Here is a 14,993-nt window from a genome sequence, read left to right as displayed (position 1 = left end):
GTTGGAGCCGGCGGAGTCTGCTTCATTTCAATGATGATTTTCCCCTCTTCCTTGTACTTCTGGAATCAGGACCTCATTAGACAGATTTCTGGCCAGCATTTTGTGTTTATATTGAGATTTGTGCCTGAGGCATAATTTTTGTGAATTTTGAAAGAAAGCAGAAAGAAGAAAAAAAGTATTAGTGGTAGTCTACCAATCTTTTATTTCTAGTTTTATTATACTTTAAATCTCAGTAGTTTTCTTTCCATAATACCTGATTTTCTTAAGATACTGTCATTAATCTGATTATAAACTATTTGTGTCCTTTTCTAAAAATCAGCTTTCTCAAATGCCAGCCCTGGTGTAAAGTAGTATCTCTGAATTTTGCTGAGATAGTTTTCCACCATTATTATAATAGTATATCACTTCCAAAGTATTCTTCCCAATTGATTGAGGGTATATATTGGGTTGGCCAAAAATTTTGTTTGGTTTTAGGTAAAAATAAAAGACATTTTTCATTTTCACAATGAACTTTATTGAACAGCATATTCATTAACCAAACAAACTTTTTGGCCAACCCAGTACATTGACACATTTTTAAAAACACCATAATTTCATTAGCCTTCTGGATTTCATACCCTCTTTTTCTTAATTTCAGTGGAATCTTTTAGGAACCAATATTTCTCATGAGAGAGAAACATTTCTATGAAGTTTAGTGGTTCTTCCAGTTTTATTTTTCTCTTTTAAATTCAAGAACAATTAAATCAGATACATCATTCATATAACATAGATGATCCCATTTTTGTGAAATTGTTTCCATAGATTTATTTAAGGAAATGTCCAAAATTTAGGTGGTGGAATTTCTGATGATTTATTTTCTTTCCTCTATGCTTTTTTGTAATTTGTTTTTTTGTTTTAAATAATCAGATATCCATTTTACAAAGTCCCCTTTAAAGGATGTTTTTGGGATTCAGCCTTTGAGGAGGCAGGCCAGTTGCAAAGGTCGGCACAGAACTTTCCGTCTCCCTCTTTGTTGTGTCTCTGAGGCCACATGCTCTTCCTCTGCTCTTTGTCCCTTCCTACTGACATCTTTGGGTTTCTCCATCTGGACTTTATAATGGTCGAGAAGAAATGGCAGGCTTGCTGAATGGCATCAGCCAAAGACCAGACGATGCTTGAGACAAGGTCACGCACATGTCCTGGGAACCCTGACCTTGCTTTGGGTCTTCTTGGTGACAGAGTGTTTGCCCTTCATCCCTAAGCCTTGGAGGTGTGTGGGCATGGCCTGGGCCCTCTGCTACAGACTCAGCACACACACTGATTTGAAGTGACTGCTGCATCTGATTTCAGCTCCCGATTTTTCGTAGGATGTCACCCCGAAGAATTTCCTTGCTGTGTTGAGAGGTGATGCAGAAGCAGTGAAGGGCGTAGGATCTGGAAAGGTCTTAAAGAGGTAACGTCTGTTTTATGGCTGTCCCTTTGTTCTGAATGACCTGGTACTCCAGAATCGAGAGTTCATTTAGGCCTCGTTCTTGCTTCCGGCCTGTTTACTGGTGAGAGATGGCAGTGTGGGGACCTTTGTCCTGACAGCCTGCACAGAACCTGTGGCTTCTCTTGGCAGCCGTTTCTGTAACAAATTAACCCTATGAGCCAGTGTCCCTCGTTATTCTTAATGAAATGTTCCCCATTGCTTAAACCTGCTACTAGTCTATTGGAACACCCTGAGGCTGGCGTGAAGCTCTGCGGACAGTCAGGTTGTAGGACCCCCACCCAGCCTCCCGCCGGCCTTGTGCTCTGATGGCAGGTCAGCCCAGTGGGAGGAGGACATTGATAAGTTCAGAGCAAACCTCCGTGTTGAAGAAAACTCATCCCAGCGCTTGCCCTGCTGGCTGTGGGTGAGAGATGTCCCGTGTAGCATCTCTTTATGCCGCATTTTGACATGATGTCAGGGAGCTCGGGAGCATGGCCTCAGAGTCTCAGGTACTAGGCAGCTGGTGCTGTTCCGCTCGTATCTGAGGGGAGACCTGCGCTCAGGTAGCTCCTAATGAGTTAGAGCAGAGAGGGACATCTCGAGCGGGATAAACCAGATTGCCTCCGAGTGAGTTGTTACATCTCTGCCATCTTGGAACAGGGCCATCCGGTGAGGGAGCACCGGTGGCCGTCCCAGGCTGTGTGCAGGCCGAGGGCCCTGGAGGGCAGTCGGAACTGAAGGACCACATTTGGTGGCATGTCCTGGCTCCCCTACTCATTTTGGGGATATCTGGTAGGAGAGTGTGGCCGCCTGGGATGAGGCCCAATGGCCAAAGGCCCCCACTCTCCCGATCACCCTGGGCTGTCTGCTGAGCTCCGTCCTGGCCTTCCAGGCTCTGGGATGTGCCTCGTGGTTCAGAGTAGCACTCAGCGGGATCAAAGGGAATAGGCCAGACAGCGGTCTCTTGTGCTCCTCCTCCAACCTGGTTGGGAGACTGTAATCCTCAGGCTTCTCCTTAAGTTTTTTGACTGGAGTGACTTCTCAGAGACACGGAGGCAGGAATAGGAAATGGCCCACCTCGACTCTCATGCTTGTCTGTGTGTCTCTTGGCAGTGGCCCCCGGGACCACGTGTTCGTTTACTTCACGGATCACGGAGCCACTGGAATACTGGTGTTTCCTAACGAAGATGTGAGTTTCTTAATGTTTTAGAAACAAGCCGTGGGGAACTCCCGGGGTTCCAATAGTTAGGACCTCTGCACTCTCCCTGCCAAGGGCTCGGGTTCAATCCCTGGTCAGGGAAATAAGATCCTACAAGCTGAGAAGGGTAGCCCCTCCCCACCCTCCCCCAAAAAAAGGCAGGCAGGGAGAACAGGAAACAAAACCTCAGTGTCGGCGGTGCACCTGTGATGTGTGTCTGTAATGTCCTACATTACATGGTTTACATTACATTACATGGGGTGGTTTCTGTGCAGCTGGTGAGTATGGGGCTGCATTTAGCTGTTTGAAATCTATCCAGAGGCGTCTCTTGTGGCCAGTTTTCCCTGCATGTCTACTGACATCACAGTATCAGTCACTGTCCCTCAACTTGGGTGCCTGCACAAGACGCAGTCATAGAACACAGCCCTGAGTGCTCTGGATAAGGTGATGAGGAGGCACATCTGCTTCCTCTCTTTAATATGTGAACGATGTTCTGGGATGCTGTACACCATAATTATCTCTAAGGATTTCTAAATAAGAATTTATAATGCATCACTGGGACTTGATTAGTGGGTTATCCAGCACATGGTTTCTCTTGATGTGTTTGGTCTGAGTGTCCATATTCTTACCTTTCAGCTTCATGTAAAGGACCTGAATGAGACCATCCGTTACATGTACAAACACAAGATGTACCAAAAGGTAATGTCCGTGCTTGGGGTGGCCTTGGGGAAAAGATATGAGGGAGGCAGTGGGAGCAGAGCCCACGGTGCTGTGATGGGCCTTCTAACTGGATTGGCTGTGTGTTTTTTTTTTTGAAAAGGTGTCCTTTCCGTCAATCTTGACCTCTGGTCTCCCAGGAATAACTTTTTTGTGATTCTAAAGCTTCAGCTGTTAGGTCAGAATCACTGGCAATCTTGTTAAAACACAGTGTGGGAACTTTCCTAGTGGTCCAGTGGTTGAGAATCTGACTGCCACTGTCGGGACATGGGTGTGACCCCTGGTCCAGGACAATCCCATGTGCCTGGGAGAAACTAAATGTATGTGCCACAACTGCTGAGCCTGCACTCTGGAGCCCGTGCTACACAACAAGAGAGGCCACTGCAATGAGAAGCCCTCTCACTTTAACTAGGGAAAGCCCGCACACAGCAACAAAGACCCAGTGCAGTCAAAAATACAAATAAATTAAAAAAACAAAAAGGACAGTATAGACCCCACCCCCAGCATTTGGCTCAGTGTTTCTGGGGGGAAGCCCCAGGGTCTGCCTTTCCAACAATGTTCCTAGTCCAGGGACCACACTTTGGAGATTGCTCTTTCTAAGATTATCACCAGTCTGGGGTAGTTGGGGAGGAAGATACCACCTTATTCTCCCTTTGGCCCTCTCTAGCCCCTTTTGCACCCTGTATGGAATCTGCATAGCTCTGGCATGTTTGTGTGAGTGACGTGTTTTGCTCCTGAAAATTGTACCCTGCATTGGATGGAAAATCAGTTTTCCTTAGCATCATGTATGGCTCCATTTTTCCTGCATTATTTCAGCTAATAGATCATCTTATTTTATTAGCCATATGCAAGGATCTTCCCTGTAGCTCAGATGATGAAGAATCTGCCTGCAATGCAGGAGACCCATGTTTGATCCCTGGGTCAGTAAGCTCCTCTGGAGAAGGGAATGGCAATCCACTCCAGTATTCTTGCTTGGAGAATTCCATGGACAGAGGAGTCTGGTGGGCTACAGTCTGTGGGGTTGCAGAGAGTCAGACATGACTGAGCGACGACTACTACTAGCCATACACAAATTTGAGTCCTTCTGGTTTGTGTGACAACAGCATCTGTGGCCTCTGGCAGCAGCTTCTTACAGCGCATATGTCTCCTAAAAGTGAAAGTCTCTTGAGAAGTGGGTCAAGAGAGTGGGCAGAGCCAAAGTGGCCTTGGTGAGAGGTCTGTGCCTGGCCAGGAGGAGTTCACTTGTCTCATTTGCCTCCTAGATGGTGTTCTACATTGAAGCCTGCGAGTCTGGGTCCATGATGAACCACCTGCCACCCGACATCAATGGTAGGTGGTAGGCACACTGACCTCTGAGCTGGGCTGGGTGAGCACCGCGCTCTGCGGTGCAATTGGACATTCGCTGATTCTGCCTATGGGAAGAACCAAGTGTCTTAGAGAAGCAGGAGCCTGGGGCAGCCTGGTGCCTAGAAGTAGGAGGATACCTGTGGGCAGCTCTGGGCTTCTACTTCTGGAGGATTAGTGGTCAGGGGTGACGTGATGTTGCTCTGTGATGCTCTGCCAGGGTTCTCGTAGGGCTAAGTCCAAAATTATAGTCTTTGGACTGGCCTCTGTCCTTTGTAGTGTGTTGTTTGCTGGCTGTCTCATCTTGGACAGATGACTTATCCTCTTTTACTCTCAGTTATCCCCATCTGTAAAATGGGGATAAAGATAGTGTCTGTTTGGAGAGTTACACCCTTTTTTTTTTTTTTTTTGGAGAGTTACATTTTAAGTGATGACATTTATCCAGCATGGCTCTGAGTCCATGGTGGCTAGATAGTAAGTGGTAGCTCATAAATTCAATCAACCTAAATGTTTCTCTAATATTAGTAAATGTTCTGTTTCTCTGGAAATGAAATGAGGTCCATATCCTTCAAGATTCAGCTATTCTGATCTTTTAGCACTTTTACAAAACAGTTTGATGTCCCAATAAGCATGCCTGCTCACTCATTGTAGCAGAAAGTGTCTATCAGTTGTCTTCTCTTTCTTCTACCTTTAATTTTAGACGAGTTACTGTAACTGAGTGAACAGGGCTGGATGTAGGGAGGTCTTCCTGTCCTCCCTGAGCTGATCACAGGTGATGTGCTTTGATTGCACCAGGAAAGGAGCAAGAACTCAAGTTTCCAGGGGAATCCTCAGACAGCTGAGGATAAAACACGCCTGAAAGGTATCTTTAATTCCTTGCAGTTTATGCAACTACGGCTGCCAACCCCAGGGAGTCGTCCTATGCCTGTTACTACGATGAGCAGCGGTCCACGTACCTGGGTGACTGGTACAGTGTCAACTGGATGGAAGATTCAGACGTGGTGAGCCGTCGGGGGCCGACTGCTCAGTGGAGGCTTACGTGTCAGCTGCGATGGTCAGAGGGCTTGAAACGTTTTCACTTTTGCAGGAGGATTTGACCAAAGAGACCCTCCACAAGCAGTACCAGCTGGTGAAATCCCACACCAACACCAGCCATGTCATGCAGTATGGGAACAAGGTGAGTAGGGGCCTCACAGGCCTGACAACACCCAAGTCTTAGGCTCACTCGCCGGGAACATTCATCCCCCAGTGAAGAGAGCCGGGATCCAGGCAGGTGAGGAATGGCCGAGGCAGGGCTGACTCTGCCTCTCACGGCCATTCTGTCCTGGAGAGTCTGCTCAGGCTTTGGAATCAGACTCAGGTTCAAACTCACAAAGTTCTGAGGCTTGGGCCACCTACCTGTCTTCTCTGGGTCTCCGTCTCCTCCTTGGTCCTAGCGCTCAAGGTGATTGGGAGGCAAAAGTTGGCAGCACATCCCCAACACTAAACACAGACTTAGCGCCTGGTGAGAGGTTAGCGAATAATCTCATCCTGTGAGTGTTGTGGCTTTGCCCCCTGGAACCCCACATGCTGGATGTGTCCAGCCTTCCTGCACTTGCAGGATGTTATCGTGACCCATAGGCTCTAAATTAGAGATGTTTATCGCCTCCAGCTGTGAAAGGACCTAGGTGGTCCAATAGGTAAGTCCATCAGGGCTGTCCTGACAGAGTTACATTAGGTGGCTGCTGAAGGCTTGGGCCTCAAGTCCCACCTGTGGGGCCAGCCCTTGGGATGTGCAGGGGAGGTGATGGGGGGGGGTGCTCCCAGTCGTCTGTATGACCAGATGCCCTCCTCCAGTGGCCTGCCACCATCTGAGAGCTCACCAGCCGAATTCCTTCGATATAAGCATTGGCCTTCTAGAAGAACTGGTGAGCCAGTCAGTCCAGAAGTCCTTTAGCACTTCTTGGGCAGCGTGTGGATGGGAGGGCCCTGGAGCCAGTCACAGGCCATGAGACATGCACTCAGGAGGCTGTGGGCCTGGTCAGGCTTTTGAGAGGAGGGTAGTGGAGTGGAGAAGTGGAGAAAAGCCAGTGAAGGGTGCCTTGGGGGAGGCAGGGTCAAAGATGGCACCACCCTGGCTTCGTTGAGGGATTGGATGGAAGGGAAGGTAACAGCAGCAGCTCTTCTGCCCTAGGCTTTCTGTTCTCTGTAGTTTTCTCAGCATTGGCCATGTCTGCTCTTGGTTGAGGAGATACGAAGGATTTTGATTTTTTGGCTGTGCCACTTGGCATGCAGGATCTTGGTTCACTGACCAGGGATGGAACCCATGCCCCCTGCATTTGAGTGCAGTCTTAACCATTAGACCACCATGGAGGTCCCCTGAAGGATCTTTTCTAAGCATTATATGTCTATGTATGTATGCCTGTGTTTCCCGGGTGGCGCTAGTAGTAAAAAACCTGCCTGCCATTGCAGGAGACAAAAGAGACATACATTTGATCCCTGACTCAGGAAGATCCCCTGGAGAAGGGCATGGCAGCCCACTCCAGTATCTTTGCCTGGAGAATCCCACTGACAGAGGAGCTGGCAGGCTATAGTCCAGGGGATTGCAAAGAGTCAGATACAACTGAAGTATCTTAGCATGCACACGTATTTTATTTTTTGTTTTAGAGCTGTTTCTAAATTAGTGTTTTGGTAATTAGTGATTAGTGTTGCTTGGTTTAGGGACATGATTGCTTGCAACATTTCTTTTCCTCTTAATTGGGATCCAGTCTGCAGTGACCTCTGTGGGCAGACAGAGCCAGGCAGTCGGGCCTGCTTGTTAGACCCTGATACCAAGTCAGCCCCGCACCCCCCAACCCACACCCCCCACCCCGCGCCCCTGTGGCTTTGGCTCTCCCATGTCAGGGGACTCAGACCTCAGCTCTAACCCGCCAGATGCTCTGCATCTTCCTTCTGTCAGTAGGGGCAGGCGGGTGAGCATGGGGGTGGTGGTGACACAATCCAGCATCACCCGTGGCTGAAATGACTCTGGTCCAAGCTTGGCGGAACTGGGGCAGTTCTGCTGCAAGGGGTGCCAGGCATCTTCAAAGTTCATCATCGGTGGATTTCAGGTGCTCAAATGCATCTCCTCGCCCACTGCTGAGGACTGAACTTGTGCTTTCAGGCTGTGACTGTGACCCTTCCGTGGTCCCGAAACCACGTGGGGCAAACTTGGACTCCAGAACCCGGGGTACGTTTGGCACCTCTGCTCCTCCCACTCAAACCAACTCTCTCTCTCCCTCCCCAGTCCATCTCTGCCATGAAGTTGATGCAGTTTCAGGGTATGAAACACAAAGCTAGCTCTCCCATCTCGCTGCCCCCCATCAGTCGCCTGGACCTCACTCCAAGCCCCGAGGTGCCGCTCACCATCATGAAGAGGAAGCTGATGAGCAGCAACGATCTGCAGGAGTCCAGGCGTCTTGTCCAGAAGATCGAAAGGCATCTGGAGGTGAGTGGAGGCGAAGTTGCAGGCCCCAGCCTCGCCGGGGAGCGTGTGTGAGCCCCATCTGCCTCCTGACCGTAGTTCCGTGTTGGTGGGAACCAGGGCACGGAGCTCTGGGGTCACCCTCCTCCTACAACATGGGAATATATGGGAAACATAACCCTCCTTTGCTCGCTGTGAAATGGACGCACATGAGCAGGAGAGGGGCCAGCTTTATTCTCCTTGATGAACTGGCGTTGACCTCTTTGAAGCAGGAAGCAAAAGGAGGGAACCTGTCTTCTGCCAAGAAGTCAAGGCACATGGGTGTTTCTTTATTTACCCCTAGTTGCTTAGGAGACATTTTTTACTTTGCTGCTTGGTGAGTGAGTAGCTAATCATATTAAAAAAAAAAAAAAAGGTCCAGTCCACAAAAAATTTCTGCTGGCTTAGGAAATCATAGTCACTGCCCCAAATTGTTCCTAAAATGCTTGAGCAATCTTACGATAACTGGGTTTGTTTGGAACTGGTTGAATTTCTTTTCAAATTCAAGCTGTGTGAGTAGAACCACTAGGAGTTTACTCTTGAGTCACCTGGCAGAGACTGACTGTCCTTCCAACAAAGCCAGCTGTGCTGACTCTGCCCACCCCACCCATTCCCCCATTTTCCCCTCCCCCCCCCACCCCGCAATCAGCACAGCCCAGGAACTGATGTGCTGGGGCACGGCCTGAATTTTCTAAGAAAGAAAAAAGAAAAATATGTAAACTGTCTTAAATGCATGTATCTCATGATTCTGACAGTTAGCTATCCCAGGATGGTTTCTTTTGTTGCTATCACAGTGTAAGACAACAATTCTTGTATTTTTTCCTCTTAGACCTTTTCACATGCTTAAAAGTATTGATCCCAAAGAGCTTTTGTTTTTGTGGATTATATCAGTATTTACTGCTTTAGAAATGAACACTGAGATTTGTAAAACATTAACTCATTCAGAAATAATAATAAACCCATTTTGTGTTAATATACTTTTTATAAAAAAGAATTATTTTCTAAGATCAAAAGAACATGACTGAGACGAGTGGCATCATAGCATTTTTTTGCAATTCTGTTTTGTGCCCAGCATAATAGACGATAGCTTGATCCCTGTTCCTGTGTCTGCATTCACTCTGTTGGGCTCTGTAGTTCTGGCTGGAATATATAAAGAAAGTATAGCCTCACACAGATACATAGCTGAGAAAGGGAGGACATATGGAGCCCCCAAGAAATATAGGGGACCCCCATGGTCCTAGACGACAAATTGAAAACTGCTGGTCTAATACACGGAGGGCAGGGAATGTTCGGGCATGAATGGAACAAACCCTGGCTGGGGAGTGGGAGGGTCAGGGGACTCGATTATATATTTTGGATGATGTGGAAGCAGCCGCCCCTTTGCGATGCTGGTTTTCATCATCTGGGAAGAAAATGATGCCCTCCCTCTTTGTGTCATTCTGTCTAAGCATCTGCTGGTTTCTAGAATGGACAGAGGTGCCTGTGAACACATAGCACCATTTATGGGACCACAGTCTACTTTGGGACACAATTTCTATGCAGGCCCCCCTCCCCCCCCCCGCCCCACCACCACCCCTGCCTCCTCAGTCTGGGCCATACCTGCTCTTCAGGTATTTAGATTTAAATACTCCCATCATGCCAGAAGATCTCTAAGAGGCAAGGTATTTCTGGAGGTTTCTAGCTGTAAAGCCTTGTGTGCACATCTTTTGCCGCAGAAAGCATCTGTTGGCATCTCTGAACATAGTGGAGTGGGGGCGGTGTGAGAGAAACATCTAACCAGTCCAGGGTTCTAAGATAAGTAAAAAAAAAATGTTGCTTCACAGGCCAGGAACATCATTGAGAAGTCAGTGTGGAAGATCGTCAACTTGGTCTCGGGGTCCGCCGCTGAGGTGGACAGGCTCCTGTCCCAGAGAGCCCCACTCACAGAGCACGCGTGCTACCAGACAGCCGTGTCACACTTCCGCTCACACTGCTTCAACTGGCACAACCCCACGGTAAGCCCAGACCCCGGGGCCGCCGGCCTCTGCTCCCCGGATTCCGTGGCCAACTAGCTTGGCCTTCCTCTGCACCTTCAACTCCACACCCGAGTTAGTGTGGTCCAGTGGGTATCAGACCAGGTGCATTGCCTTGTAGAAAGTCCCGTGGTGTAGAAGGAAACAGCAGCAGACCCATTCTGTGGTCTTTGGTGGGATGTGAGAGGGGGAACGTCGTCCAAATTCACTGACCTCCCCCCCAGTCTTGGTCCCAGACACTCTTAACTGTCCCAGTGGCTGGGAGAGTTTAACCAGTTATAGACGATTCATCTCCCATTTCTGTTGGCCTTTGAAGGAGACTTCCTTGTCTTCACACTGGGCTTTCCTTGGCAAGTCCCACCCCTTACCCCTGCCCCTCACACCAGCCACGCAGGTTTTCTCCCTTCTGGGTTTGTTCTGACCTCTTCCCAAGGTTTGTTGCTGAAGTCAGTCCCTGGTGCATGGAGAAGAAAGTACCTGGTTTCTGCAGATTGTAGAATGTCAGGGTTGGAAGGTACCTAAAAACCCCTCTTTTTTTGGTCAGCGCTTAGATGATGCTTGGATCCTTCAAGGAAGGGGTTATTCCCAAACTGTGACCCACCGGCCCATTCCTGCCCACAGATTGTTGAGTTTTTTTTTTCTCCCAGCCTATTTTTATAAATAAAATTTTGTTGAAACACAGCCACAGCTGTGTGTTTTATAAATAAAGTTTTACTGAAACACAGCCACAGCTGTACTCAGTCACCCGGCCTCTCTGACTGCTTTCATGGTGCGGCTGAGTTGAGTAGCTCAGACAGCCCACAAAGCCTCAAATATTGACTATCCAGCCCAGGACAGAAAAGTTTGCCAAATCCCGCTTTCGACTTGTGCTCTTGATACAGTAGTCTCTAGCCTCACTGTGGGTGGCTGCTTAAACATGAATGTACATTCAGTAAAATGAAACAAAATGTAAAACTCCGTGCCTTAGCCACAGCACCCACATTTCAAGTGTTCAGGAGCCACATGTGGTTAGCGGCTACTGAATTGAGAATGTTATAGAATATTTTCATCATTGCAGAAAGTTCTGTCTGGGCTGTGATATGCAGACCATGATCACCCTCCAGTACTTCTGACTCTTTGCGACCCCATGGACTGTAGTCCAGCAGGCTCCTCTGTCCATGGGATTCTCCAGGCAAGAATACTGGAGTGGGTTGCCATTCCCTTCTCCAGGGGATCTTCCCCACTCAGGGATTGAACCGGCATTTCCCACAGTATCTGCATTGGCTGGCAGATATTTTTTCCAGATTGAGCCACCTGGAAATATTATATTCAGGAGATGGTTCTCCATTATTAAGAGAATTTCAGTTTTATTGTTCACTTTTTAGCAAAGCAGTCTCTTTAATAACTTTAAATTTTCCATTTTTAAAAAATATTTTATCATCGGGTGTTACTTTTTTGCCCTTTGGAATCACAGAAAGCGATGTGAGGTCATAGATTCCCTTGAAGTGCTTTTCTTCTTGTGAGGTCATAGATTCCCTTGAAGTGCTTTTCAAGAATAATATCCCCAGTTATTTCGGTCTTTGCTGCCATCTGGTTTAGCATTCACTTACCATACCTCGTCAGTTGTTCCAGACCAAAAGCCAGGCTGCCAGAGGAGGTTTGAGCTGACAGAGGGGAGCAGGGCCAGGAGTTTCTCATCCAGAAGTCCTTACCTGGACTTGAAGGAGCTATAGGATTCCTGTAAAGTGCTACAAATCTCCTGTGCACGTGCATTTTTCCTGGGAAGTGGTCTATAAATCGCACCAGATTATCCAAAGTTGGGGAGGGGGAATCCCTGACTCAGTAAAGGTCAAGACCACTGGCCCAATTTTTTTTTTTTTTTTTTTTGATGTATCAGATGGCTTATGGGATCTTAACTCCCCCACCAGGGATCAAACCTTGGGCCCTCATCAGTGAAAGAATCATAACCCCTGGACCTTTAGGGAAGTCCCAAGAACCACTGGTCTAGATGCTGTATGTATTCCCAAGTTAGGAGTTGATTGTGTTATAAAGTGATGATGTCTGATCATGTCATTTTGGTTTGTTTTCCTCTAGTACGAGTATGCTTTGAGACATTTGTACGTGCTGGTCAACCTTTGTGAAAACCCTTATCCGGTTGACAGGTAAGCTAGCACCTGGCATTTAAACGGTCAGTGGGGGTGGGAAGGTGAGGAGGTGGGGTCCTTCTGAAAGTAGAAGGTGTATGCAGCTTTGCTATCCCCTTCCACATGTGGGTAGTTTGCTTCTGCAGGCTTCTACCTCTCACTGTGGAGGAATTCAAGACAGATGCATCCCCAGGGGTGCTGGACTGGGCGGGTCTGTCATACACAAGTCTCTGTTCCCTGGTGGGTTCTCTCTGTCTTCATTTCTTCCGAGTTGAATGACTTCCAGCTCACCACCTCCTTCTTCCGGTTTCTTACAGAATAAAATTGGCCATGAACAAGGTGTGCCTTGGATACTACTGAAACACTGCCTCCTTGAAGCTCTACCGAATGTGATCACCGTCCCTTAGAATGTGTGCTGATCAGAGACTGGAGAGCTGGAGCCTGAGCGAGGCCCCCTCCCCCAGCCCCAGCGGCTGTCGGTCCTCCCAGGGATGCGGTCAGGCCCCCGGAGCCTGCTCCAGGCCTCTCCCAGGATGGCTTGCCCACCTTTACCTACTTCCCCCAGCACCTACAGGTCCTGTGTGATCCTCTGAAAAGCCCAGAGACTTGGGAAGCTCAAGCTCTGTGTTGAGAAGGGTGTATTTGCTTTTTAAGAGGGTGTTTTGCCCATGACGCTTAAGGAGTGAGAAGTTCACTGGGACTTCTGTAGCCAATGAAAGAGTCTTTGTTCTGCGGAATCTGACGTCAGAACCTCTTAAGTCTTCACATGATTTTCTGGAAGAGGGACACAAACCCCAAATGGAAAACTATTTTTCGAAAATAGTGTAGTTTTGGATTGATTTTATATTTTATTTGGCAGTAATGGACAAGTCTAAAAAATAAAGATTTATCACTGAATCTGAGTGTGAATTTCAGGTCCCCGACGTCCTAGTTTATGTTCCGGGCCCCTCCTAGGGGAGCCCTCCCCCATCCGTCTGTCTCCTGTCCCCTTCCCCGCCCCACTGGTTGGCTCTTCCTGCCAGCACCCCCGTCCCCCCACTTGCTGTACTTTTCAGCCTCCTGTGCCTTTGTTCCTTGCTGTGCGTCTACCCTGGAGTGCCTGCCCCTCCGCCTGGCCCATCCTCAAGGTGTATCTGAAAGTGCCCTGTCTTCCTCAACTTCCTCCTCTCCTCTGTCGGTATTTGCATTTCCCTTGGATCCTTCCCAGCACGTGTTGGGGTCTGCCGTACACCGCACATGGGGTCTGGGAGGTTATCTTTGACAGCAGAGGGTGCCTGCATTACCCTTGTTTCTCTTGGCTTGGTGTCCCACAAGGGGTGATGCCCACCGTAGCTTTGTGAAAGACATTTAAAAGGAACACTAACTCTCCCCAGGCAGTAGAACATTAAGCAGCAACAAAAAAGGATGAAGCTCTGATACAGCTGCAGCATTTAGCTTAGGGAAAGCAGCCAGTTACCTAAGACCCCTGTATTACATGATTCCATTTGTATCTAAGGTCCAAAATAAACAAGTCTACTGAAACGGAAAGTAGATGCGTGATGCTGGGAAATGGGGAGAGGAAATGTGGAAATAATCAATGCTAATGTGGATGTGGATTATTTTGGGGGTGAAGAAAAATGTTTGGAAGCTGATCGTGATAGTAGTTAGTTATATAACTCTGAATGTGCTAAAACCCAGTGACTTGTACACATCAAACGGAATCATATGGTTTGCTAATTATGTTTTAGTAACATTTTTAAAACTAAGCCATATAGCTAGATGGCTGTTTTAAATAGAAAACAAAGAAAAAAGGAACACTAAACAAGGACACTTGTAACCACATATGTTTATGTAGTGTCTTCTTTAGCAGTGATAGATGCCTTTAAAGTTTGGAGGTAGAGACTGAAAGTAGAGATAGTGTCAAACAGGGTTAATTCCAGGGTGATACTTCTGTTTCTAATGGGCCCGTTTTCAATCAGGTTATCCTTTCTCTGAGGCTGTCTTAATACAGTCAGTTGTGTGACCAGGATAAAGAACTTTTACTGTCCTGCGAATCTAGGGGAGCTTTAGTGTTTTAACAAGTACAAGAAGCATATGGTGTTTAAATGTTTATCACTAAAGCTCAAGAATGGGCAGCCCTAAGGGCTGACTGATGTTCAAAAAGTAGAATTTTTAAAAGGAGTCTCTTAAAACACAAGATTCAGGTAGGGAAAACTCTGTTCTCTTTTCTAGAACTGTTACCTACGCTTGTAACCCTGCTTCCCTCTTTTTCTTTGTCCTCCCTGTAGAACAAAAATATATTTAACTATTTAACAAGTGCAGAAACTTGAATGTTCATGGCTCTAGAGGTTAAAAGAGGCTTGTTCATTTTCTCAAATAAATGACAGTTTCCTAAGTCACACTGCCTTGACTTTTTTTTCTCCTCCTGTGGTTCTTAGGTCCCCAGCGGAAGGAACTCTCCATCCCTCAGGTTAAGCCATTTTCTATTAGATTTCTGATAAAGGTGACCTTTCCATGTATGTCACAACTAGGACCAGCATTTTGCTTCCCTAGTCATACCAAAACATGTTCTATCATAAGAGGTACAGAAACTTTAAAAGCAAAACATGGCCACTCCCTTTCCCCCCGCCAAATCCCAAATAACAGTTTGTATTCATCATTAGGATCCCCTTTCTACATATTTACATAC

At 47.4% G+C, this 14,993-nt stretch overlaps 1 protein-coding gene across 1 annotated transcript in view; it reads left to right on the top strand.

Moving 5' to 3' along the window:
• The window catches only part of LGMN (legumain), a 36,100-nt gene extending 21,397 nt beyond the window's left edge, over nt 1–14,703 (top strand). The window contains exons 5-14 of the mRNA XM_065906230.1: nt 1,347–1,432; nt 2,564–2,639; nt 3,285–3,347; nt 4,628–4,694; nt 5,592–5,710; nt 5,797–5,886; nt 7,975–8,175; nt 10,014–10,184; nt 12,276–12,343; nt 12,643–14,703. Of these exons, the coding sequence (XP_065762302.1) occupies nt 1,347–1,432; nt 2,564–2,639; nt 3,285–3,347; nt 4,628–4,694; nt 5,592–5,710; nt 5,797–5,886; nt 7,975–8,175; nt 10,014–10,184; nt 12,276–12,343; nt 12,643–12,685 (984 nt within the window). The 3' untranslated portion in view covers nt 12,686–14,703. The remainder of the gene's footprint in view (nt 1–1,346; nt 1,433–2,563; nt 2,640–3,284; nt 3,348–4,627; nt 4,695–5,591; nt 5,711–5,796; nt 5,887–7,974; nt 8,176–10,013; nt 10,185–12,275; nt 12,344–12,642) is intronic.
• Nucleotides 14,704–14,993: the final 290 nt, after the last annotated feature.

The sequence above is a fragment of the Muntiacus reevesi genome, chromosome 15 (assembly GCF_963930625.1).
Source record: "Muntiacus reevesi chromosome 15, mMunRee1.1, whole genome shotgun sequence".
Classification (NCBI taxonomy): Eukaryota; Metazoa; Chordata; class Mammalia; order Artiodactyla; family Cervidae; genus Muntiacus; species Muntiacus reevesi.
This window is presented reverse-complemented; position numbering and strand designations above follow the sequence as displayed.